Source organism: Diaporthe citri, assembly GCF_014595645.1.
Source record: "Diaporthe citri strain NFHF-8-4 chromosome Unknown scaffold_5, whole genome shotgun sequence".
In the NCBI taxonomy this organism is placed as follows: domain Eukaryota; kingdom Fungi; phylum Ascomycota; class Sordariomycetes; order Diaporthales; family Diaporthaceae; genus Diaporthe; species Diaporthe citri.
The window spans coordinates 5,097,599-5,123,588 of NW_025064850.1; the positions used below are offsets into that span (position 1 = coordinate 5,097,599).

General features: G+C 50.6%; 7 protein-coding genes across 7 annotated transcripts; 1 reads left to right on the forward strand and 6 right to left on the reverse strand.

The window, feature by feature from the left end:
• Window positions 1–484: 484 nt before the first annotated feature.
• Window positions 485–1,244, reverse strand: INS49_011922 (uncharacterized protein; the record flags this gene model as incomplete). The annotated part of the gene is made up of 3 exons (XM_043172630.1): window positions 485–572; window positions 627–887; window positions 967–1,244. The coding sequence occupies 3 exons, from the start codon at window positions 1,242–1,244 to the stop codon at window positions 485–487; spliced, it is 627 nt and encodes a 208-aa protein (XP_043024375.1).
• Window positions 1,245–2,007: 763 nt separating this feature from the next.
• Window positions 2,008–4,881, forward strand: INS49_011923 (uncharacterized protein; the record flags this gene model as incomplete). The annotated part of the gene is made up of 4 exons (XM_043172631.1): window positions 2,008–3,400; window positions 3,457–3,636; window positions 3,689–3,782; window positions 3,987–4,881. 4 exons carry the CDS (start codon window positions 2,008–2,010, stop codon window positions 4,879–4,881), a joined length of 2,562 nt encoding a protein of 853 aa, XP_043024376.1.
• Window positions 4,882–5,317: 436 nt separating this feature from the next.
• Window positions 5,318–6,407, reverse strand: INS49_011924 (uncharacterized protein; the record flags this gene model as incomplete). The annotated part of the gene is made up of 2 exons (XM_043172632.1): window positions 5,318–6,304; window positions 6,363–6,407. The coding sequence occupies 2 exons, from the start codon at window positions 6,405–6,407 to the stop codon at window positions 5,318–5,320; spliced, it is 1,032 nt and encodes a 343-aa protein (XP_043024377.1).
• A 442-nt stretch (window positions 6,408–6,849) lies between these two features.
• INS49_011925 (uncharacterized protein) lies at window positions 6,850–7,431 on the reverse strand (the record flags this gene model as incomplete). Its single annotated transcript, XM_043172633.1, has 4 exons — window positions 6,850–6,880; window positions 6,940–7,004; window positions 7,061–7,206; window positions 7,269–7,431. 4 exons carry the CDS (start codon window positions 7,429–7,431, stop codon window positions 6,850–6,852), a joined length of 405 nt encoding a protein of 134 aa, XP_043024378.1.
• An 892-nt stretch (window positions 7,432–8,323) lies between these two features.
• On the reverse strand, window positions 8,324–8,859 carry INS49_011926 (uncharacterized protein; the record flags this gene model as incomplete). Its single annotated transcript, XM_043172634.1, has 2 exons — window positions 8,324–8,561; window positions 8,717–8,859. The coding sequence occupies 2 exons, from the start codon at window positions 8,857–8,859 to the stop codon at window positions 8,324–8,326; spliced, it is 381 nt and encodes a 126-aa protein (XP_043024379.1).
• Window positions 8,860–15,238: 6,379 nt separating this feature from the next.
• On the reverse strand, window positions 15,239–15,471 carry INS49_011927 (uncharacterized protein; the record flags this gene model as incomplete). The annotated part of the gene is made up of 2 exons (XM_043172635.1): window positions 15,239–15,241; window positions 15,295–15,471. 2 exons carry the CDS (start codon window positions 15,469–15,471, stop codon window positions 15,239–15,241), a joined length of 180 nt encoding a protein of 59 aa, XP_043024380.1.
• Window positions 15,472–22,920: 7,449 nt separating this feature from the next.
• On the reverse strand, window positions 22,921–25,093 carry INS49_011928 (uncharacterized protein; the record flags this gene model as incomplete). The annotated part of the gene is made up of 2 exons (XM_043172636.1): window positions 22,921–24,661; window positions 24,816–25,093. The coding sequence occupies 2 exons, from the start codon at window positions 25,091–25,093 to the stop codon at window positions 22,921–22,923; spliced, it is 2,019 nt and encodes a 672-aa protein (XP_043024381.1).
• Between the last annotated feature and the right edge of the window lie 897 nt (window positions 25,094–25,990).

Sequence of the window (25,990 nt, forward strand, 5' to 3'; positions counted from 1 at the left end):
CGTGTTGTGTTTGTGTTAACAATTGCCTTACTGTGAGATCGCCATCAGCCGCAGAGCAGACCATCTATCTACGTATCTGTAGCACTGCTGCCCCTCACTATCACGAGCCAATCAACGAGACAAAGCAACTGTCTCTCAGCTGCGGTGCGATGAAGGAATCGGCCTGACCGCGTCCAACGTCCACAATTCAATCCATCGGTCCGCATGGAGTAGACTACCTTCTAGTTGAAGTATGCTTGCCGACTTCTTTAACATTGGTTCCGCGTGTCTTGTTGATTGGAAAACCAGCCATCATGTCTTTCATCCCAGGAGCTGTCTGCCCAGGTCGACCAACGGCCAAAGCTGGACCCCTGGACCCGATCGAGAGCTCCCATCCTAGCGTCTTGGTCTGAACTAACGACCGTCTCATGCATTGGAGGAGCCAGATCGACCTATCTACTCAATAGTCGCCGGTGATTCACTAATCTGAAGCCGAGGCTGTCTCCTACTCGGAGCCTCCCCCCTTCCTGGATTGCTTCTTGGAGCTCTGGTACTTCTTCGTCTTGAGTCTGGACTCCCGGAATGACTTCTCCCTGTTCGGCATTTAGCAGTCTGTGATGGCTTCTGGTCCGACGAGGATGGCTTACAATGCCTTGTGCTTTTGCACTTTCTCGACGCTTGTGTCGCCGGGCACAGCGTCACTGTACATCCTCTGCAGCTCTTCCAGCAGCTTGGTCCGGTTCTCGTCGGCATTCGCATTCCTGTCACGCTTTGTCTGCGCCTGAAACGAGATGCAGTCTCTCCCCTTGACGTAGTTCTTGGAGGAGCGCAACAGAGGACGCATGAGTTTCGGCACGACCTGGCTCAGTTCCGATACGGCCCAGGTGGTGATTGCCTTGGTCTCAGTCCTGGGACATGTGCGGCATGTCAGTGAATGGAACAAGGACTGACTGTTTGGGTTCGAGTTGCCGCTGGGTTGAGACAGACTTGTTCACGTGTTGCCCACCTGGCCCGCTCGACCTGGCAAAGGTGGTGGTGCCCTTGGGCAGGGCGTCCTCGCTGAAGGCCTGACGCCATCTCCTGGCTTCTGCCAACTCATCCGGGTCGAACGAGGCATCGAAAGCCTGGTATCTTGCGAATCTCTTCCACGGTGCCAGTTCTATGGCTGAGGGGAGGGGCAGAGGCTGAGAGATGAGACCAGGAAGCCTCACCAGGGATCTTGTCATCATCGTGGAATCATTGTACAAAGGCCGAATGAAGGCCATCCGGGTTGTCGAGGTTGAGATCGGAAGTCCAGACCAGATCACCGCAGACAGTACGAATGCATGCATGCAATACACTCCAGTCCTTTTTACTCCATCCGAATCGATCAACAGAGATGCGGGTTGCTTGGGCTTAGTCATTCGTGCGGAACAAAGCTCGGTCTACAAGCCGAGAAAAAAACAGAAAAAGATGATGAACCGTTTCAGTTTAGCTTGACAAAGGGTCCAGCCCCGTCCTCTTCAGCGACGACGCTTTCGACTCGTTAAATCCGTTGCTCATTCCAAATCCGCACTCCTCCGTGCGCGTCGTGCTTCTTGCGGTCAGCCGATCAGTCTGGATTCCCCCAAAAGTAATATTGAGCCAATTGGCAATTATTCCCAATTGTTTGCCTCACCTCATAGCAGGCGAAAGTGACGGTTTAGGCACCAAGGTTGAACAAGGCGACCGTCCGCCGGGCGCCCGGCATGCTGGCGTGAAGTCCTGCAAGCTTTCAAGGTTCCCCTCCCCCACTTTAGCGCAAACTCTACTGCCTAGCACTCAGCAGAGCAGACGCGCGCAGCATCTGTCTCCCCGTCTGCAGCTTCCTTCTTCCTGTCGGGCCTTCCACTTCACTTCCATTTCCAATCAACACCAGTCGCCGCTCTGAGCCCACCGCCAGTCCCCATCACCATGAATGTCTCTACACCCTGCGGCTTATAACTGCTTCCTGAGATTCCTTGACGCCCTTCCCGGCCATCTACCTCGCTTGCGCCTCGCGCTCCCTTGATGACAGACAACGAGAGCCCCAAGCTCGAGGCTGTTGCCAACCTCAGCCCCGTTTCGCCGCGGCCTCTGCATAACACATATACTCTCCCACAGGTCCTCCCAGAGCTCCAGGATCAGGCCGAAGATCCAGACGTAGTCCCCCTCGAACCGTCCATCTTCCGCACGGCTGCTGCAGCCATGGCTCCAAACCCAGACCCGCCCCAGCAGGGCCTCGACGCTGCTGCTGTCGAGGGGTCACCCGACTCGGACGGCAACGATGCCCAGTCGCAAGACGTCAGCATAGCCGACGACGACAGCTTCGATGCATACGACGAGGACGGGAGTGGTCAAGAGCAGGAACACCAGCAGCAGGAGGGCACAGCCGGCCTTGAGCCGGAGAGCGATGACTATGCGAGAACCTTTGATTCTCCCAAGGAACAGGCCGAAGTCGCAGATGAGGAAGGAGAGGCTCAACAACCACAACATGAAGATGTAACAAAGACGCCAGAATCCATGAACATTTCCGAGCAGCTTGCAGGTGTACCAGAGCAGTCTGCCGCCCAAATTGTCTCTGCTGATCCCACCGCCCCCGGCGTGCCCGCCCAAGAAGCCTCCCAACCATCCCACACCGCAGACCCGGCCCAAGACGCCCTCGTCCCCCCAGAGAGCGGTCACCAGCCTGCACCTTCCCCAGCCGTCCAAGAGGCGCTCCCACATGCCTCCGCCAGCGATCCTCCCAGCCTACCCCAGCAGTCCCAGCAGTCCCAGCAGTCGGTGGCATCTCCCGATCCGGACAAGGTAGACCCCGATAAGCTAGACAAGGCTGCCCCCAGCGAAGAGCAGCCCGGCGTCCAGCCCGAGGACGTCGACATGAACACGGGAGGTGATTCCGATGCCACTGCCATTGATATCCAGAAACTTGTCGATGAGATCACTGCAAAAGCCGAGGCCGAGGCTTCATCCGAGCAGCCAGCTGCCAAGCCATCCGCGTCCGCATCCCTCCAGCCCCAGTCACCTCCCTCTATGGATGTAGACCAGCCTTCCCTCCCTCCCAAGCCTGCCCTGACCCAAGAGCAATCCCAGCAAACATACTCCCAGGCTACCTATCACCATGGTTCTCTGCCCAATGCCACTCCTTATTCATCTGCACCCGCTGCCAGTCCCTCTCAGCCCTCCTTCGGCGTCACCAACGGTGCGCCAGGCGCCCACATGTCGCAGCCACCCACTTACAATCCCACTCCCCCCTTTGCCTCATACCCTAATGCTTATCCACCTGGCACCGCGCCCTCCCAAGCCCCTGCAAACAACGGAGCTGGTCTGCAGCAGACCTATGACGAGTTCCTGGCAGACGAGCGAAAGCACATGTCTGAAGCCAAGTGGGAACGCTTTCCTGATGGGTCTCGAATCTTCATCGGTGAGTAACTCCACCAGGCCAAGGCAGTAAGTGTGGGTTGTTAACAAAGCGAGCAGGCAATCTTTCCCAGGAGAGGGTCTCCAAGCGCGATGTTTTTGAGCTGTTCCACCAGTACGGTCGGCTGGCTCAGATTTCACTCAAGTCTGCCTATGGCTTCGTCCAGTATCACACAAATACCGATGCCCAGGCGGCCATGAATGCTCTCCAGGGAGCCGAGGTCAAGGGTCGCAAGATCAGTACGTTGTTTGTCCCCGCTCCTTGAGATGAGTCCTCACTAATGTTATCTAGATCTTGAGGTCTCCAAGACCCAGAAGTCCAAAAAGGACCGCGACCACTCTCCTGACCGCAAAAATCGTGACCGAGGTGGTAAGGGTGCCGACCGGTATGACGGACGTGACAGCCGTCGTCCTCGTGGTGGGGACGATTATCGCCCTGGTCGGTCACCATCTCCGCCCAGACGTGGTGATCACCGCGGGAGGCAGGACTCTTACAACCGCGAGCGTGGTGGTGGTCATCACGACTCGTTCAACCGAAAACGGTCACGTTCTCCAGACGCATATGGGAGACACGGACACGATGCATACAGGCGTCGGAGCCCAAGCCCCTACGGTCGTTCCCGCCAAGGGAGCGATAATCTTGACATACCTCGCCGATACGGAAACGACGTGCCCGACGTTCAGATTCTCCTGATGCAGGATGTCCACAAGGACTTCGTCGAATGGGTGCAGCGAGCGTTTATGGACGCGCGTCTTAGGGTAACCGCCATGTTCCTGAACCCTCGTTTCCCTCGAGATGCCGTCATCCAGCGACAGGTTCTCGAAGGCGTCCATGCTGTTGTCGAGCTGGACATGCGCGCCCAAACGACTGCGAAGATCCCACTTCAAGTGTTTGATCGCTCTGCCGGGAGCAATGTTCGTTTCGACCAGTACCAAGAGTTGGACCCACCGATCGCGGCCCAGCTGGTTCTGCGGGCCAAGGGCTCCGTTGCCTCACAGCCAGCCTATCCGCCGCAAGCCAGCTACCCGCCTCAGCCATACGGGACGCCGGCACCGTATGGTGCTTACCAGCAGCCGCCAGCACCGGCGCAGCAGTATCCTGCTGCCGTGCCAGACCTGACGACCATCATCGCCCAGCTCAATCAAGTGGGCAATGTCGACGCCGCGACTCTACAGACCATCATTGCCTCCCTACAGCAGTCTCAGCCGCAAACACCCGCTCCAGCCATGCATCCTGCTCATTCCATGGGTGCCCCAGCTGCCCCGAGTGCAGGGGTCGATCTCAACGCGTTGATCGGTAATCTCACCGCAGCCTCCGCCAATAGTACGCCGGCTGCAATGGGAGTCCCTGGCATGTCAGGGTATCCTGCGCCTGCTTATCCACAGGCTCCTCGCGGTCCAGCTGTTCCGCCTGCCGCAGGATCGTCGGATCCTGCCCGTGATGTCCAGAACATCATGGACACGCTTGCCAGGATAAGGCAATGAACGGTCTGGGCCCGGGTGGGAACACTCTGATGACCGAGATGACCAGGCTGATTGCTGTTGTTCTACTATGAGTATGATGTTTTAGAAGGTACGGTGATGATGAACAGCCATAGCAGGCCGGATTTTTGCGTTTGCGAAGACTCGCTGGACCAGGGGTTCCTCATGGGAAGGAGTCTGGAACAAAGTTTGATCAAAGAGCTCTACGAACGGGGAAAGTTAGAACCAGACAAGAGCGTTGCGAGTGTGAAAATAGATAATCAAGACCCTGTACATTTGAATTTGTGCCGTGACCTATCATCTCTGCAGCTCGTGTGAGTGGGGAGATGCAGCGGAATATATACAATGATGCTCTACAAACAGATACATCTATCTATACACAGAACACTGTCCGGGGAAGCATTCGAGACGCGACCTGACGCCTGCTCGCCCGGGCTGCCTACCATTGTATCTTGCTGGCCAGTGCCTCAAGCTCATGCTTCTTCAGCGGCCACTTCTGCGCCGCGAGCAACGACACCACAAGCGCCTCCCTCCGGGCCACCGCCGCAGGGCTCCAAGGGCCCCCGGCATCACCATCACCGACCTCCCCGCCGGCCAGGGCCACCCACCGCCCCAGCGACTTCCGCAGCTCCGCGGCCGACCTGCCCACGACGGGCAGGCCGCGGTCCTCGCAGGCCAGCGCGACCTCGTCGTCCTCGAGCGCGGGCACGCCCCCCGCCTGGGAGAGGAGGTGCCCGTCGCGGTCCAGGTACGCGACGTGGGCGCGCACCCTGCGCGAGGCGAGAACCGCGACGGCGCTGTCCGGAAGGGGCAGGCGGTCCCACAGGGGCGAGATGAGGTTCAGCGAGCGCGCGACGTGGGCGGTGACCTCGGCGTGGGAGAGGGCGGAGCCATCAGTGCTATTACTGCCTCTACTGGCACTTTGCATCTTGTCTTGTATCCGCGCGGACGAGGCCCGCCGCCGCGACTCAGCCGCCTGGCGCAGCTTCTCGATCTGCCGCGGGATCCGGCACGTCAGGGGCACGACGCTGGGGAGGGCGAGGACGACGAGGGGGGTGAATTCGCCGCAGACGATGAACATCAGCGCGAATAGCGGAAGGCGCCTTATGTCGTGGCGCCAGCGCCTCTTGAGGAGCTCCGTGGAGCGCGTCGTCGCGGCCGGTCGGAGCGTCGGGGGCTCGGCGGGCTGGCCTGCGGGCGCTGGTGTGTCGGTTGGGATGCCCGAGGCTGAGCTGAGGGACCATACTAGTCGGGTGTTGATGTAGATTTGCTTCAAGCCCGTCTTGTAGAATGTCAGGTAGGCCTTGCCTGTCGCGAAGAGGTGGGAGAAGGTGCTGGCTGCCGGGTCGCGAGCGGGCAGGCTCAGTGGGGGAGGGCGCGTCGAGGCGGGTGGGCTCGCTGCTGTTGGGGAGGTGGTCTGCGTCGGCTGCAGGGAGTCTCGGTCAGATTTCTCTGCTGTAAGCTGTGCCGTGGCCTTTTGGAACCGCTGGCGGGTGCATGGCGACGTTGAGAATTGTCGCGATCGGCATGGTTGTCGATGCGAGGGAGACTGGGCTCGCTGGCTGGGCGGCGTGTGCAGGTAGTGGTAGCCTCGGCGTAGCAGCAGTGGAGATGGGAAGGATTGTAATGAGGTGCGCAGAATGCGCAATTGGGTAGTTGAGGTCATCTCATCGCTGGCTGGTGAGGTTGTTCGGGCTCAGTTGTGAAGGTGAAAAAAAATGCGATTGTAAGACGGATGGAAATTTAAGCCAGCGGGATGGTATTTCATGCGACGCATTACGTCAATCACATTTTTGAGCTACCAGATCTTGGATCGAAAAGGCCTACTAGGCCATGCGGGACCCCTGAGATCTGCCAACACCCCTGTCAATCCTCCTCCTCGTGGTTTTTCCCCAGCTCCCACCAATTGGCGTCCATTCCTTTTTCGTTCTTCCTCCTAGCACTCGTTTATTACTTATGCTCAACGCCCATTTACAGCTTGGCTGATGATCCCGGAAGTACCCTGTCACAGTCTCAGCTTCCGATACCACAACAAATCCCAGGCCTGGCTAGTTCAAATACGCTGTGCACTCAATCTCAACGTCAGTGTTGAAGGGGAGCTGCTTGACAGCAACACAAGTCCGGGCCTGCAGCAGAATCATTTTAGCGCGACGCTCACTCTGCCCACGGTGAGCTGACTTACAGGTTTCGGCTCGAAAGAGAAGAACTCATCGTACGCCTCATTCATCGTGGCGAAGTCGTCCATGGTGGTGATGAAGATGTTGACCTTGAGCACATTCCTCTTGCTGCTGCCGGATGCTTCGAGGACGGCCTCGAGGTTCTTCAGGGCTTGCCTCTGTAGTGATCATTAGCTTTTGGCCCGTGCTGGCATTGTACGGGTAATGGTAGACATGCCGTCCTGTCCTTAACAGTACCCGCGACGGCTGTAAAGGTTGCCGGGTCGAGCCCGATGTTGCCTGAGCAGTAGACCAGGCCATTGTACTTGATCGCCTGCGAAAACTGTGGGAGTGGCTTGGGGGCCTTGTCTGTAAGGACGCTCTCAATCTTGCTCATCTTGGTGGTAGTGCAGAGACGACACGCTTGAAGTAATGTCAGGGTAGAGGAGCTCACAAGGTGCCTAGATGTCCAGTAGATTGTTTGCACGCATAACACCCATTAATTTGCACATATAGCAGAAGGAGACAGAAGAATGTCTACTGCGCCCTTCGCCGTTGCGTTTAATGATTGCTAACCCCGGCCGAGACAAACGGCGGCTAGGGTCGGGGTGAGATCCGATGTCGTGCCGGAGGAATTATCAGGGACCAATCAATTAGACAAGCCGGCAAGGGAGCTCCGCCCCTCAACTACGAAGTGCGCGTTCTCCTCAACGTCTTCCTGCTTATCTTTTGGTCATGACACAACCTCTTTGCGCTGCAACTCTTTCAACGTCAAAACAAATGAGGAAAGATTTCTATTTGAGCGCCGGTGCTGATAATACATGTCCAAGAAAGGGATTCGACCCACCAACGCGCCCAATCGATGACATGACAAGACAACGCCGGCGCTACCATCGATCGAACGTATCGTGCGAAAACAGACAAAAGAAATGAGCCCCAGACTCTTTATACAACCTTGAATGCCCTTGTTGCTGAGCCCAAAGGCGGTCCTGTCAGCGACGGGGCAACCTGGGATGCGACATGGGCAGGGAAGGCCCCCGGCTTGTCACGAACGGACGGTTCAGTGCTCGGTCCGTCCCGAAGCTAAAGTTGACGACTCCACAAGGAAACCCAGCCGGTCGGATACGTCACAAGATGGTCTTTCGACCAGGCGAGGATGGCTGCCACCACGATCAGGGCTTGTCTCTGTGCACCGAGATGGTTGATAACTTACCGCCCGAGTGGCCGCCATGCGACGTTGTTCCCGTCATTTCCCTGATCTGACCCTTGGGGCAAAGATCCAGCGGCGATTAATAACATCCGCCACGGTACGCATCGAACTGTGCACCGATGCCCAGAAGAACATCGTCCACAGGCGGCTTAGGTTCAGTGGCTCCGAATGAACGGCCTTGCTGTCCATGCGAAGAAGCAGCAGCGTGCTGCTGTTGGGACCCGTGGGCCGCGGCGTAGCCCGGCTCGTCGAGCCGGGCTTGCTGTCCGTGGCCGCCAGTCGACGTGGCACCGGCAGCGGTTGCACTGCCACGAGTGCTGCTTGTGTCAGCTCATCCCGAACCTGAGAATTTGACGAGTTGCAATCGGTACGAACAAGGCTCATCGGGCCCGGACAATAACAGGAAGGAGAAGGATCAGGTGTACAGCACCAGTGGGAATGCCAGTGTCGCCGTCAGCACCCATATCCATACCGGTACGGTAGCCTCGCAAGAATCGCCAGGTGATGGTAAAGCCTCCCGGTAGTGGGCGCCTTGTCCATAGCCTTGGAATACCAATACCTCGACACTTCTAACCAAAAGTCCCTGTCGCGTATGTCTTCATCCTCGATGGTCATGCAGTAGCGGCCGAGGTCGCCGAGGCACTCGATCCAAGTACCTCCTGTACAGCAGTGGCACTACCACTACCAGCACCATGAAAGCTACTGGCAGCCGAAACATGCCCCAGTGTTGGACCAAGTGCTGGACGAGCCAAGCCAAAATTCAAGATGCGCTGGTTGGCACCTCCCAGAAAATCAAGGGATTAACGTGTGAACATGACCGGGAGACGGTGAGGAGCAGCCGTGAGTCGGTCCTTTATCGCGCATGGCGCTGTGTGCTGCGATGGATACGGCCAAGGCTTGCACCAGGAGGGCGGCAGCTAACCACCGACTCCAAGAGCAATCCTGATAACGGAACACGACAAGGGCGCGAAGGAACATCAAAGACGAAGGAAAGAGGAGGAAGGGAAGACATGAGGGAATAAAAGACAAGATGGGAGTTCTGGCATACCTTGATGCAAATGAACCAGCGTTGGCTCGTGTGGACGACATGGTTCTGGGGCGAAGCTGTCGAGACCGTGAGTGATCAGAGGGCAGCAACAGCTTGAAGGCGAGGCGTGGGTGATCAAGGTGATCTATGGGGTGGGTGTATGTGAGGATGGGAAAGCGAGATGGACAGTGTCCTAGTCCGCGAAAGATCAATGGAGGATGAGGACATCAGTGTCAGAAGTAGACTTGTAGTATCCAATATATAGGACTGTCGATGATCATATGAGAAAGAATCCTTCAGCATCTTGTCTGCTTTTTCTGTGGGAAAGGCGGCTCTTTTAAATTCGACGACGGTGGGAGAGAAGAGAGGCAGGAGATGAGTACGGGCAAAGACTGATGTGCTGGGAAACCTCCGAGTCGTAGACGGGAAGAAAACCCCGTAGATGAGAAGACTCCATGGCGTGGGTTTTGGAGGCTGTCTGGGCCACAACTTGTGTATCCCAATGTACCCCGACTGGCATGCTGTTTTGTCCAGACCCTTTTGTACCCAGCCTGACATTCTGCCCCTGCCTGTCTGGCGTGCAGTCCATGTATCTCAAGGTACCTGCCTGGCAATCAGCCAGGAGTTCTGTCAGGGCCACAGTCAATGTACTTAATAAGCCTTGCCTGGCACTACTGTCCCCTGTCTGCCATAGCTGTCCGCCATGGGTGTTCCCTGTCTACCAACGTCGGTCCACGGTTCCGTCCCTGGTCGCGGTCTCGGGTCGGTCTTGGGAGGACAACCACTGCACTTTTAGACTTTTGGGGGAATGCACAAGGCATCGCATCACCCCTCCACTCCAGGTGTCCACGACGGAAAATGGTGCTACACAGCAAATACAATCACGCTTCTACCAAGAGCGGTCTTAGGTCTTAGCATACAAGTCACCGACGGCGATATTCCTCATGCACTCACACCTGCACCAGAAATTATATCGTTCCGGTGGAAACGCGACTAGCAAGGAAGGCGAGCTTTGTCCAGATGAATCGATCTCCTGCGATATCAATAGAGAGTTGGACTGGGAAACGGTAGGGAGCTAGGAGGTGGAAGGTGGCATCCACTCCTGGCTCATGGGAGCCGATCCAAGGTTCACTGTTTGGGTGGCAGGAGAGTAAAGGTCGGGTGGAGCAGCAGAATAAAGGTCGGGTGGAGCAGCAGACGGCCTGGATTAGGTGGATTGGTGGGGTGGGGGCGTCAAGAAATCAAGCCAACACACATTGCGATGGCCGCGGCCTAGTACAGGTTGCCTAAATTGGATTCTGCCATACGCCGGCAGGAAAAGGAAAGACGACGCATGAGACCCAATCTTTTTTTGCGACGGTCGAGATTGATATTCCTGTTATTCGGTCATCAGGTTTCGAAGGGTGACTGCACATATCGATTCCCATCCGCATCCTTCAGCCTCACAGGATTCCTGCTGGCAGTCCATGGCTCCGTCCCGAGTCTGCATAGCGACCGCTTCTTCACCTCACATCGTCTCGCACCAGACTAACAACCTTGCTATCCATTTTGTTTCTTTGGCTCCCTGCGAATAAGAAATCGGAGGAAGCTCGACTTCACTCCGCACAGCACGGGACGCAGAAACAATGGTGTGCGCAGTGGACGTACGGTGCGAGGAGGGAAAGGGACCTGCGTATTTGAGGGGAGGAGCGATCTAGCCATAGGAAAAGGAATGCACGAAAGCTTCAAGGTACAGACTAGAGACAGGGAAAACACCATAGACGGCCAAGCCCCTGCCTGTGTTTCCCCCTCCCATTGCGTAGCACCTTCGTGGCACCTCTCATGCGCGCCTGGGGTATTTGGCGGAGTAGCGGGCGCCCACGGCCACGGAAGCGACGAGTTGACACCAAGAAGGCAGCAGCCTGACAAGGTCAGTAGGTTGGGACGAGGAGTGAAGGCGTGCGATCAGCAACTCTTTGGAGGCAAACTGTCAGGGCTGTTTTGACGCGCCACCAATGCGCGCAGACCCCTCCCCGCGCCATCCACCGGTCCCCACAGCCCATCCTCGTTGTCCCCCGCTCCGCCGGGTCGAGGCGTCTCTTCCAATCATGGTGGCAGGGGTGGAAAAGGGCACGGCGGCCCACTGTGGCATAGCAGTGTCTGCTAGAGCAGAGCAGCGGGAAAGTTACAAACGCACGGACCATGGAAACTCTGAAACGACGCCCTTTATCCAGCACGGAACCAAGTACCCCAGTTGCCAGTGGCAGGTACCTCGAAACGGCCGGCCGTGGCATTCACCGCCAGGCATCACCGAACGGTTTGATGCAGTATGGAGAGGAGCCGGTCCACAGGCGTCATCCCTCCACCCCTGCCACCCTGCGATGGACAAGAGAGCCTGGCCTTGACGATTTCCTGGCCGAGTCCAAGTCCAAGTCTCCCAGTCCAGGTACTACGATACCGTACCTCTCTTCCCACTGCTCGTTGCACCCCCCAGGACTCGCTCCCTCTCTCACACCCCTAGGTACCCACTGCGACAGTACATTGGGAGGTCCAAAAGCCCAGGGGAGCCTGCCCACTCCCCCCAAAACTCTGAAAGTGCAGTGATTGTCCTCTGAAGCGACAGCCCAGTCCAGATGTAGCTCTCTTAGCCGCCTCGCCTGCGACGTACTCTGTCGAGGCTGACCACATTTCAAACTCAGATTCAGGAACCTGGTGCTCGGGCTTGAAGAAGCAGAGGGTTAGGATGGATGGTGTGCCTTGGTTGAATAAAGCGGCGGTGGTCTTAGCTGGGCACTGGAAGAACATGAAAGGGCCGTTGAAAAGAGGGTGCCAAGGCAAATGCGTACCTCGACGACAATTTGACGCAGGACTCTGCTACCAACAGACCCACCGTCGGGGGGACCAGGGTTCGAACTCGACGTAGTAAGCTCTGGCTGGGGTCTTGTACCCGTCGGCGTCCCTTTAAGTCCTGCCCTGGGTGACAGCCCACGCATCAGTGGCCAACAAACGTGGGTGGCAGGTTCTGATGGGTCGGCGTCGGCCATGTCAGCCCTTTTGTACACCAGCCGTTTGAGCAGCGATCTGCCCGCGGCGTCCCTTGTCAAGGTCTCTCGAAGAAACTCCATGCCGCCAAGGCGTTTGGACCGGAGCCTTGTCAGATCTCCTCTCTCCATTCACTCTCTTCTCCCCCGCACCTGCACTTATTGCTCCTGCCCCGGCCCCTGCCAGCTCGATCGAGCCCTGCTCTTACCTCTGGCAGGGCCGAACTTGGAAACTATACCCCTCCACTCTCCTAAGCGCACCCTCCCTGCCTCGACCTCACCCTCATCCGTACCGGTACTCTTCTCCCTCGTTCGCGTAGTTGACGCACTCTTCCAAGCTTCGACATGTCATTTTCTGATGAGTCTAATTGGAAGACCTCATCATGCTCGATTCGGCTCGTCTTTGTGCTTCGGCAAGTCTGCAGAACTAATTTTTCGGCTTCAAGGGCGAGGGAGCGTACGCTGCCCATGTCTCCTGCCGAAATCAACTACCCAGTCGCAACACACGATCTACTATGAAAATGTCTATGGATGCCATCAAGTTGTAAAGCTTGCTAAAACAACGATTACACGATCTAGAACCATGCCAACAGGTTGGGGAGATGACGCCCCATTCCGTCTTCCACCGCTTCTAGCCCGGCTTGGGCACCCCCTAGAGGCTGCAAGACTGCCCCTGAATTTTGAACAGCATGTTTCTGGTTCGGCAGTCTGCAGCAAAGATTTATGGCAGCCACGAGAGGTAGTAAGCCTAGCCAGGTAAGACATCCAATCCAACTAGACCAGACTGGCTAACAAGGAGGGCCCGGCGAGCGCAGGGGCTGCCCTGGACCGGGAACCGAAGCCACATCCACTGGCCATCTCGTCTGACAAGGAAAATAAGAGGGGATCGTGCGGTTGCACGTGCAGCTCTCGGAATGGCTTCCGGAGTGGTGAGAATGATCAAGGCACATGGAGAATTGTCTATGCAGGCGCAAGACGAGGTTGGTGAGAAAGACGGCTAATCCGCGCGAAGGTGTCTTGCTGGTTGTCAGCCAAAAGACCAGGGGCCAAAAGTGCCAGACCACTCGCTTCCTGGATACATGGCTTCGATGTAGCGTGTTTGTCGTCAAACAACTGTGCTGGTAGATGCGGTCCGACCCCATATCATGGAAGCGATCGTCATCATGTACCGGGAAAGATACATGCAGCAAGCTATCGTATGCACGAGGAGGCGTAGGAAGGATGGAATTCTTGAGCCTCCACGGCTGCACTGCTGACCCACACTATTCGCTGTATTGCCCCGCGCTGTTTCTGGAAGCGTGCTCAGGTTTGGTACCCCCTAGGACTCTTGAGATCCCTAATTGGTACAGTGGTCTTTTAATTCGCGACTGTCAAAAGGCTTGTGCGCTCAACGGGTCACTTTGGTTTCTCCTTGGCAATGCGGCATGTTTGAGCAAAGCACTGGTTGGAGACTTGGGGTTGGGTTCGTTCACGACGTCCACCAGCCCCACCGGCCGCCCTCCTGCAGCATCAGCACCGGCTGTCCGGAGGCTTCCGGCTCACAAGCCACAAATCACAGACGCCACCCGCGAGGAAACGGAGCCTTGTCGGCACAATTGTGGCTTGTGAGTCAATTTGAGTGGAACAATTTCCCGCGACACCAGTGTGCCTTGCTTGGTGCTTGACGATGAGTGGTGAACGTCGTACAGCAGCTCATTCCAGGCCTGCATTTGAGCTGCAAATATCGCCCAGTATATGCAAGTACGCTCCTGGGCCGAGGTCCAGTCTCGGGCGCACCAGCCCAAAGATCTCTGGGCTGCAGGATGCTCCTGTTCGCACCAGCCACTCGTCGCTGGTCTCGCGCCACACCTGATACTGCCAACCAGGCTCCAACCGGTTCGTCCGACCGAGCCTCTTGGGGTGGTCTGGAAAAAGAGAGCCTCTGTATGGCTTCTAAACGATTGTTGAACAATATCTCGCTCCACTGAGGCGACAATACGATGGGATGCCTCTTGAAAGTGCCGAGCTCGTCCATTTGAGATATGACCAAGACCTAAGGAGAAACGCGTGAGCGAGTAGGTGTGGCGGTGCAGCCTGTATGTTGAGGGTTCTCCAATTCAATAGAGCCGCAGATTCGGCCGAGCCATTTGTGAGCCAGTCTGCTTTGGCGGCCTGGGAGGCAGGCTTCTGGGACCAGTTTGTGGGGTATGAAGTGCAGCCAGTCGTTGATTGTATGTGGAAGGTTTCGTGCCTGGCCCCTGGTCAATCCACGCAGGTAATTGGTGAAACGGCCCTTTGTGAGGCCTCGCTCAATTTCAGTCCTGCAGAGACCTGCAGAGAACTACTCCTTCCTGCCTTCGAGAATCTCGCGGAATGTGACTGATGCCCCCACGGAACCTGTTCCCCGCACACTTGGCCACTGTCATCCAGACATTGCAGCATGATGTGCATGAACTTGACCAGGTTGCAACGAGACTTGAGCTCGCTCTTGAACAAATCAAAAGATACCGAGTAATACCAGATGTGTTGGATGTGTTGTCCAATAACAAACATCTACATCCTAAGACGGCAAGATAAAACGAGAGATGAGGTGGGGTTGAGGATGATATCATTGCAGGGAAGGACCCCGCGGTATTGATAAGATCGATAAGATAACCGAATGTCCCGAGTCCCACTCCCCTACCCGCCCGAACAAGGGCCCGCCTAGCCGGCAGCAAACAAACTTAAAAATAACGACGGCAAGCTATGACCACACGGCTACAACCATACCGTCTTAAATGCCCTCCACATCAAGGTCGAGCATACGACGATACACTGTGGACCGAGGAGGCAAACACCACGCTCTGTCTCTGACATCCTTGGCAGCTGTCAGGTACCACATGTCTTAGGGCTTCACGCGGGAGCCCAATGCACACCAGCTTACTGCAAGCCTAGATGCTGTGGGCGAGCACCCCAAGCTCAGACGAGCTCACTTCTGTTGAGTCTTAGCAGCCTTCCATTGCGATCTGAAGCATCGGAACATACCTTCTCATTAATGATTCGGCGTTGCTCGCCGGTAAGCCCACTTGAGTGGCCTGCGAACTGTGCCCCGATGCCAATGAGCCAGGCAGGATGAGTGGTGCCAGAGCCAGAGGCTCCTGCCGAGGTGGCTTTGGTGCTCCCACTGAACGCCACGTCGAAACTCTGGATCTGAGACGACATCATGTCCCGCTGCCGCTGGGCCACCTGAGCGGCCGTCAGGTTCGAGACGGCAGCGCGCGCGGCAACGTTATCAAAATCAAAAGCTGAAGCGCGGACGCCATTACCAGCGGTTCGTGTACTGTGGGACACTTGATCGCTGCATTGCTGTCAGCTGCATGCAGGTCCATGTTGCAACACGTGTGGTCCTGTACGGTGGTCACATGATTGAGGGTCCAGGTTGGGATGACAATACATAGGACCCGGGCAGCAAGTCGTGGTGACAGGAGGCGAGACGATTCGTGGATTCAAAGAAATGAAAATGGGGACAGAAAGGGCAGGGGGAAGCTCTCGCACTCGAGTTGCGTGCCCAGAACGGTCAAGGCAAGCGGAGGTAAAGCAGCCGAATGGGCCAGTGAAGCTGACCCAGTCCACAGGAGAACGGGTCTCTGCCGTTGCGACGATGGAGACAGCGACGGAGATGTACGACCATTCTGGTCTGTATTTATGACGCGCATGAAAGATAACGATCGAGTGTGCTGGGTAGGTGATGATTTTCATGGGAAATTGTCACTTGCATCAAGAGCTGCGAGATACCAACCAGAGATGAAGAAGACACGCCAAGACGAGCATGAAAGACCAGAGTTCATGAGTGGGAAAGGAAGTGGAAGGTATACGAGACACTTAGTGATATAGGGAAGTATTATTAACATGCCTCGTTGTAGAGCCCTGATGAGCTTGGGTAGACATCGTGGCAGGAGACGAGGTCGGGATTCCTAAGGGTCAAGTACCGAGGTTGGGCACTGAGCAGAGTGGAAGAAGGACAACGTTAAGGAAGAGGGACGACTTTGAATGAGGACATGAGGGTGCGAGAGATTGCAGCGAGCCCCAAGGCAACTGAAGTCGTGCTTTTCCGAACGTATTCACGAGCAGGTGGCCCTGACCGTGGTAATAGGAATGATTAAAAAGCTAGATTTATCAACATGTAGACAGAGACAAGAGAGGCCCAATTCAGGATGGGGACGGCCACCTTTATATGTCTTCCAAGGCGCGGACGGTGGAAGTGAGAATGAAATGCTCTGCATTGTCCTCGGCGTGGTTGGACTAGAAATATCGGGCAACGAGTAGGGCAGACAAGACGAGACAAGACGAGCAGAAGTTACACAACAGGGATGAAGGTATGGGGCACGGAGCCAGGGTGCAGGAAGAAAGGAGCATGGAGTATGGATCCTTCCCCCTAGCGTGCATGGTGGCTTGGGAGATGGAGGGGGGATACCGACAAGCAGATCTCACAATTTGGTCAGTGGCCGGAGATAGTAAATGTTAGGTCAGCACTGCTGACGGGGATGAGATGCCAAAATGAATGTTAAAGATATGTGCTGATGCACATAGTGAACACTATCAGCGCAACTCTGATATTGCTTATCACCGACTCTTGTACTCTGGTCTCTTGAGGCGTATTTTGAGTAATATCTGCGATGTACAGCACCACCGGCTTCCAAACCACCTGCTGGTACCCTCGAACTCTCTTTTGGCATGCCTACTTGCGACATTGTCAAAACAAGGCTTTCTAGAGCTGTGCATGTTCGAGGAACAAATGTGGCTATACCTGATGTATCAGACTTCTTCATGGTTAGTGAGACTAGTGAGTGATGTGTCCTTCCGCTGGTGTGGTATCGGGACCTTTGCGCGGAGGGCAGGCTCGAGTTCAGTCTTGTTTTCCTGCCACGGCCAGTCAGAGCATGTACATGTAGCTCATCTTTCCTTCTCCTGTTTTTCTTCCTTTAGTTCTCACTACTGCCATTCTGCCTTTAGACCTTATCTTTGCAATACCGCAAGCTTAAGGATGTTCCATGGCACATCGCGTAAGTTTGACAGTGAGTCGAGCGGACAAGACAAAATGAGCAGAATTGGATGACGGCGGACACTGGCAGATGCAGGCATGGAGCAATGGGCAGGTACTTAGGTACAGGCTAAAAGCCAGGTACGGGGCAAGAAGCTCGGAGCGCGGAGCACGGAACATGGAGCAGGTATGGGGCAAGGAGCAGATGGGGCGGGAGCAAAAAGAAAAGTGCTGTTACCTGCAGCGCGGGACAGTGAGAAAAAAACCCGCCCCATGCCCCTGCCACCTGCAATGTTTTACTCCCATGCAGATCATAGGTTTATTCTCTGTCGCGTCCCTGTGCAGGCCTCACTAGCTGCCACGCAACCTGCTCGCGGGTGTACGCATGCATGATGGATGCGAGAACCGAATTGGAAAGACGAGCCACGATTCAGAGCAGCCACGCGAGCCTGCGATTCTGACGTCCGTCCTACACAAAACGGTTCATGGATGCACGATTGAATATTTGACGAGGCTCGGCTCTGCGGAGGCGAGCATGTTCAAAGAATCAAAATAAACACATTGGGGTTGCCCATTATCGGGTGGCGAGCCGTGCCAGCTGAAGCTACCTGTGGGTAGGCTCATCATGGTCGAACCTTACCTGGCGGGCGCTATAATTGATCAACTTATCAAACCAAGCGTGCCTCTCTATGACCTGAAAAGAGGACGCGGGTCAGTCGGGTAGCCTACGCCATGAGCTGGGCATCCAATAAGGCAGGCCCTCATTACAATCGAGCTCTCAGCTAGAGCCTGAAGTATCGCTCGTGTGAAGGGCTCCACCTTGCGGGATATGCTTCAAGCATCCCAACCTCTGTCTGTCTCAAACGAAGTGATGCCCCCCCCTGTCGTTTTGGTTAGCTGTCCCCCCCCGCACCAAAATTTAGCTATAAACGTAAAATACGCACCAAGATTCTCATAAACACCCTTATTAATATCACTATATACTTAATTTAGCAAAAAAGAGGTTATTATAATAAGTAGCTACTACTTATTAAGCATAAATTATAAATATTGCAATTTTATTTATGCTTAAACTTATTGCCGTTAAATAAATAGCTATAAGCTAAATTTTAATGTAATAAAGCGATAATTTAATAATATTAAAGGAGAGTTATAATTATAAATATTATAACGTTAAGCATACCCTTATTATTATTATTAAATATTATTAAATTAAAGCAATAAGCTTTAAAGATATATAGCGTTTTTTAATATAATAAGCCCTTTAAGCATTATTAATACCCTTTTATTACTATATAAAAGCTTAAAGATTTTCTTTTTAATAAGCTAAATATATACCTTAATAAAATGCAATGCTTTCTTATTAAGGTATATTAAATTAATTGCTTAATAAAGATTATTGCAAGGGCTTTTAAGGCATATAATTAAATTAATAAATAGGTATATATATTAGCTTAGCAATATAATAAGGATCTTTAAAGCTATTATTTCTTTAAGATCTTTAAGCTATTATATATTATTAAAATATTTATCTTTTATAATAAATTAAGATTTAATAAGCGTAATAATATAAAAAGAATAAGCTAGGTATTATTAAGTTATACTCCTTAAGTTAAGAGTTTTCTTAAGCAAGGCGCTTATTTTTTTTATTGCTAATAATTATAATTAATGATTTTTTTAATATTATAATATATAAGGGGCATATAATAAAGAAGTTCTTTTTAATATGGCTTCTTAAAAAGGTTTTCCCTTAAATAAATATTTATTTAAGCCCTTAATTAATCCTTATAATAAATAATGCCTTATAACATTATAATTACGTTATTTATATAACCATTAAGGTAAAAAGTATTTAATTAATATATTTATTATTATATTTTCTTAATTTTAACTTAATTAAGATATATTTTAAAAATTTAAAAAAGCATATTTATTTTTAATATTAATATAAGATAAATAACTATAATAGCAATAAGAAATTTGCAAGTTTTTTATATTTAAGCGCTTTAAAGGTTGGCTGGCATATAAAGGCAATTAAGGGATATTTCCACTATATATATATGCTAAAAAAGAAATTTAAGGGTAGTAATAATGATAAAGGGTAATAAAAATATTATATAATTAAAAAAAGGGTAAAAAAAGTAGCGTTAATAAAAAGGAAAGAATATTGCAATAAAGATTATTTATAATAAGTTTTTTAATGATAAGTAAGTTAATAAAAAAAAAGTATTATTAAAATAATTAAAAAGAGATAATTAATAATTTATTATAAGGAATATACTTAATTTTCTTAATTAACTTTTTAAATACTTAAATAAATACTCTTTTTTTATATATAATTACTTCATTAATTATTTTGCTAATTATACTATTTTTTTTCTTGCAAATAATATTAATTAAATACTTAAAATTTATTAAAAAATGCTTTAAAGTTACTTTTTAATATTAATGCATTATTAATTAATATTAAGGGGCTTTTTATTTATTAAAAATTATAATTCTTATTTTATATTAACGCTAATGGCAATAACAAGTCTTTTTCCTCCTTATTACTCTTAAAAAGCTTAAAAAAGTCCTCCCTTTCTTTTAAATATAGCTTTATAAGCCTTTTAATTAATTTAATATTATTTAAGCTCTTTTTATTAAATTAAATATCTTTCTTTAAATATAAGGCTTAAAAATTAATGCCTTTATGCTTTATAACTTTTTATAATTTTATTAATTACCTTTTCTTTATTAATATATAAAAATGCTTTTATAAGGCCTTAAATATAAAGTCTTTGCTAAAAGCCTTTTAATTATTAAGTACTTATAATGGCGATAATAAAAGCATAAATAGTTAATAATGGCATATAAGGCTGCTTAAGCAAAAAGCTATTAATGCCAGTAATATTAATAGCTCTTTAAAGCCTTTTAATAAGTATATTAATAAAGGTGTTAACGGCACTAATGGTAATATTGCTAAGTACTTATATATAAAGCTAAGAGCATAAAGATTAATTAATAAGTTAATTATTATATTAATGCTACTTTCCCTTTGCTTATTGCTTTTCTTAAGCTTTTTTTATTTATATATAAGGTTAATATTATTATTATTAAGTTCCTTATTATTTTTATTAACTTTAGCAGCATTTATTTACTTAATAAAAAGCTTCTTAAAAGGCCCTTAAATAGCAGCCTTATAATTAATTATTGCTTATGCTTATAAGTTTAAATTAATATTAATAATATTTATATATATATTATTCTTTTTAATATAATATTATTATTATAAAAAGTTTTCCTTATTATAATAATAATAATTAACCTTATAATAAGGACCCTTAAAATATTATTATATTTATATTAGCTTTTTATAAGCCTTAAAAATAAGTAATTAATTATTATTTATTATAATTATTATATAAGCAATAATTAACTTTTTTAAGGGCCTTAAGGTAATAATAACTTTCTTATTAAAGAAATACTTTATAAGCACTTAGCTATTAATAAATTATTTGCTAAGTTAAGCATTAACCTTATTAATAAAAAAGGTTAAAAGATTTTAATATTTAATTACCTTAGTATTATAATGCTATAAAGCATTATTTATATTGCTAAAAGTATTATTTTATAGGTATATATAATTATAAAATAATAAAAACTTTTACTTAATAAAAGTATTTTTATAATTTTATTATTAAGAAGTTTTTTCTTTAAATGCCTTTTAAACCTCTTTATTATATTTAATTAAATTAAGAATGTTCTTATTTATAGCTAATAATTTGCCTTAAATAAGACTTATAATAGCTTAATTATTATATTCTTTATATTAATAAGCTTAGCCTTAACTTAATTCTTTATTTTAAAGAAAAGCTTATTAAATAATAAATTAATATTAAAAGCCTTATATTTATTATTATTAAACTTAAAGCTTTATTGCTTTATTAGCAGTATTAAAAAAGCCTTTATATTAATAACTTTTATATATAATATTAAGAATGCTTTGTTTAATGATTTCCTTAGCAAGGAATGGCTTTTTAGCTTCTTAATATTGCTATTCTTAGCATTACTAGTTAATAGCAGTGGTTTAAATATACTTAATATTTTTTAATTAATATAAGTATCTTTAGCTTTATTTAGGCTGCTTAAAGCATTATTCTTATTAAGGATAGCTTTAAGGGCAACCTTTTTAGCATTTTTAATAGCATGTTAAGCAGTATATTAAGTAGTTATTTACTTATTTTAAAAGGGCTTTAATTAAGCTGCTAGCTTTTATTTTATAATAATAACAGCTTTTACTTTTATTATTAGCTTTTTTATATATAATAATGTTATTAATTAATTAATAAGTACTTTATTAATAAAGTAAATAACTTAGCGTTATAAATAAATATATAGTTATAATAATTAAGCTTTTGCTTTTTAAAAATTATTAAAATAAGTTATTAGCTAATTTAAGTAGGCTATAATTACCTTAAGCTAGGGTTAATAAAGCATATATCCCTTAATATTATAAGCTTAAGTTAATTTTGCTATTTTTAATTATTTTAAAAATATATATAAAATAAAGTTATAATAACCTCTTTTTTGCTAAATTAAGTGCATAGTAATGTTAATAAGGGTATTTATGAAAATCTTAGTGCGTATTCCGCGTTTATAGCCAAATTTTGGTGCGGGGGGGGATAGCTAATTAAAACGATAGGGGGGGGGCATTACTTCGTTTGAGATAGACAGCTAATTGGGTATGATCTTCGTTCGCCGTCCTGCTGGGGCCCTTGGATAGCCATGGCTCACATGCGATACAAGAGCTCCCCGCCCCCGCCGTCATGTCGAGCTTGGCCTGAATGTGGGACACGGCGTGCAACGCTGTTGAGCAACCTCCGGCTTCGGTCAGTGGACACAGGCTCGCCCTCCATCCCCGGTGCTCCAGCTAAAGTAGAATCTCGTAGTTTATGCACCGCCACAAGCACCTTTCCACCCGTGTGTCAGGCGGCTGAACGAGTGACCAACTACAATAGACTTTCCTGCCTCACATACAACTATCGGAGGCCAGAGGTGCCACAAATAGCCTCCAGAATTCGGAGGGTCTCTTTCATGAGAGAAGTGACACTTTTTGTACGGTCGCTCATGGCCGGCTAGGGCAGATTGGTGCGACTTCTTATTTAGCCCAATCTGATGCTCATCACTTACGGTATAGTCGTCATGCTGAGCACCTGGCTTTTACCATTCTTTGCCCCAAGTCTAGGAGAGCAGCCCTATTCTGGCACATTGGTCTCGTCATTTGCCTCTTTCTGCAGCCTGATGCCACAGAATCCTGATCAGGTATCGCAAAGAGCTGCGACGGCTCTATCCTATCTTACGCGGAGTGACGGTTGGCCCTTTCCCGTCTGCTTCATGACATTGATGCCTCAGTCGGCCTCCTTTCCTTTTTCACACCATAGACAGGGCCAACTCGCCGCACGTTCTTTTTCATCCTTGCCAAAACTCTTTTGTGTGTCGTGTCTTACATGCCTCTCATCGGCCTCCATGCCTACGAGCAGGCCGCAGACCCCAAAAGACACCGCGGAAAATGCCCGGGATTTCTACACCACCAGGTCAAGTCGACCTTATACTGTCTCCCCTCTTTGTAAAGTTGCGGGTTCGGTTGTTCAGAGCTCCGTCTCATCTCCCTCCTCCGCATTGTCGTTCCTAAACTGAGGCACCGGCTTGTACGGCGGCGTCAGACCCTGGCTCGGCGCCGCACGGGAAACGCTTTGCGGAACAGGCATCTTCCAACCCAGCTTGTGTTGACCAGCCTTGAACCTCTCGTCCACGTCAGCCGCCGGGTCGCCCGCCAGAGACTCGGCCCTGGGATCCCGGAACCGCTCCGGCACGCCGCGTTCGTAGTCCCAGACCTTCCACACGTCCTGCATCATTGCGCCGCTGTCCCTGTCGAGCGTGAGGTTCCGCAGGAACAGCCGCGTCAGGGGGAGCCCGCCGCCGCCCTCCATGTTGTACTTGCCTCCGCGGTGGACGTAGTGCGTCCACGCGTGGTACTCGCTGCGCACGCCGGGTCTGCGTCCACCCTTGCCGAGGAGCAGGGCCTCCCTCTGCGATGATGGCATCGCGCGGAACTTGGGGCACTCGTCCAGGGAGTGCTGGTCGTTGTTGCACGCCGTGCACACGGGCTTGTCGAAGTGGACCGGGTCCCACTTGATGCAGGCGTCGGCCTCGTGGCCGTCGCGGCCGCAGTAGTCGCAGAGGTTCGTCCCCGTGTTGTCGGCGAAGCGGTGGGGCTCCCTCTCGCTGGCCGACAGGAGATTCATGACTGAGCTGTCGGGCGGGTAGACGAGCACCGGCTTGGGGGGAGCTGTTCGCTGGCGGTTGATGCTGTGTGCGTTGTTGCTGCTGGTGTTTCCCAACGCGATGCCCTCGTCCCGGTCTCTCTCATCTTGATCAACCTCAGCTCGGTTGCTCTCCTGGCTACCCTCTTCCTGGCCATCCTCGTCTTGGTTACCCTCGTCTTGGCCGCCCTCGTCTTGATAATCCTCGTCTTGATCCATCTTATGTTTGACAAAAGAGAAAAAGGACTGGGCGTCAGCCGCAAGTTGCGGGTTGCTTGTCTCTGCATTCCGTGCCGGCTGGGCTGGATTGCGTTGTTGCTGAGGTCCTTGAGATGGCATAGGTTGGTGAGGACCACCCATGTTGCTGCCGTGCATGTTACTGAACATGTTGCTGCTGTACGGATTTCTGTCGTACATGTTGCCACCATACATGTTGTCGGCATTTATGTTGCCTTGCTCACCAACGATGTAGCCATGTCTATCAAATATTGGCCGGTGGACCCGGGGAAGGAATCCCATCGGGGCTCCACTGCTTTGATTGAACATGCCGATGTTGCTCTGGCGTTGGTAGTTGGCCTGCGCTGGTCTGTTGTTCTGGTCGAATCTGTGAAAGCTGCCCTGCTGGGGAGCCTGGGAGTAAAACTGCTCCGGAGGGAACGCCACTGTCGATGCGCCGCGGCTGCTGAACGTGCCAGGCACGGGAGTAGTGAATTGGGACTGCTGAGATGGTCCAGCAGACGAATTGGCCTGTCCAAAGCCACCCATGGGGTTGTTCCGGGCAAGCACAGGCTGCTGGTTGGTGTAAGGGATACTCTGGGAGACCGTAGCCGGCTGGTTGTTTTGAGGATTCTGCTGAGTGGGCCGCAAAGTTGTGGCCACGGGATATCCTTGGGTCACTGGAGAGTCACGGTAGAAGTTGAACCTCGGTGCATTTGACATGTTTGAGTCGGGAAAGACAACAACATGCCACACTGACTTTCCGTACTGGCTTACTGAGTCTTCAACTGCTCTGGCGGTAAGTTCGTTGTTAAGAGCTTCGCGGATGAACCAAGGGTCGCCACCGATGCTGCATTGGTGAGACCAGTCAGCGAAATATCAAGTCTAAGCAGAGACCCGTCGTGGATATCGAGACATGCCAATGCATCGTGATATCTTTAACAACAACCTTTTCCCAACCCCACTTGGCCACGGCGGAGGGTGTCTTGTGGAGATTGACTTACGCAAATTCTCCTCCGCTATTGATCCAGTTGGCAACATAATTCTTGTCGAGGGGCAAGTTTTCCAAGACCATGTACCGACGGCCTTGGTCGTCAAATCTGGTGAACATCTGAACTTGATGGGGCATAACTTGTACAGGAGTTTCGCGGTTGGCAACGAATTGTTGAAAGGCATTCCAAAGTGCATCCAGAGGTTGCTGGGCCTGGCCACCAGCAGAGTTGTCGGCTCCGCTAGACGGATCCATGGTCCGATTCATGTTCGGATCCATGTTGGGGTCCATGGTTGTCGCTGTCGCGTGAGACTTCGTCACTGGTGTCGGACCCGTTGTTGGTGGGGATTTACACTTAGACGATCACAGGCTGGTTGCTAGCTGGTGGGGCAGTGACGGTGGAGGCACAGGACAACAGTACCTGGGAAAACGGTCAAGAAGTGCCCAGCTGAGCGATGAGTAGATGTGCCCTAGGGAGTTCTATCTATTTCGAGGACAGAGTGTTGCTTACCTATCACGGGTGGTGTTGCAAGTGTTGCCTCGCAGTCGCGCCTGGGTGTTGTTGTGCTGGCCAGGAGAGAGGGTTGATTGTGTCAACACGAGCTGCAAGCTTACAGAATGCTGCAGCAAGAAGTAATGGCATGGAAACTGACAGTTGGTGGGGTCACAGGTAGCAGCAATGCTTGCTAAGTTCTGGTTTACCAAAACTAGTTTTCTATGTGAATGGGGTCGGTGCTTTCTGCAGATAAATGAGAGGCTACCCACCTAGGTACCCCTCGAAATGCAAATCAACGCTATCAACGCCAGGCCCCAAAGTCTCGAAACGGACTTGACCCTCCAGAAGTGACTACAGAGCTGCTCATGTCTCTCCCCTTCCTCCCTGACCAGATAGTTGATGTTCCTGTGGCGGTCCTGGTCGCTTGGAAGGGCTTCACAAAAGCCTCGGGTATCCCCCCCCCCCAGCACTTCTCTTGCTTGTCCGCATCTCAGGCCTGAACCTCAAGCCTCACCCCGTTGTTTTTTAGTGTTTCGTAAAGTTTTCCTGGATGTCATTCTTCCATCTCCCTGTAATGCTCACGAAACCGTTCTCAGCCCATTATCAGTGCTATGTGTGCGGTGATATTGCTGAGCCGGGACTGTACCACAATGTCCAAGACCCGTTCAGAGGCCCTTGGAGAATCGAAGCCG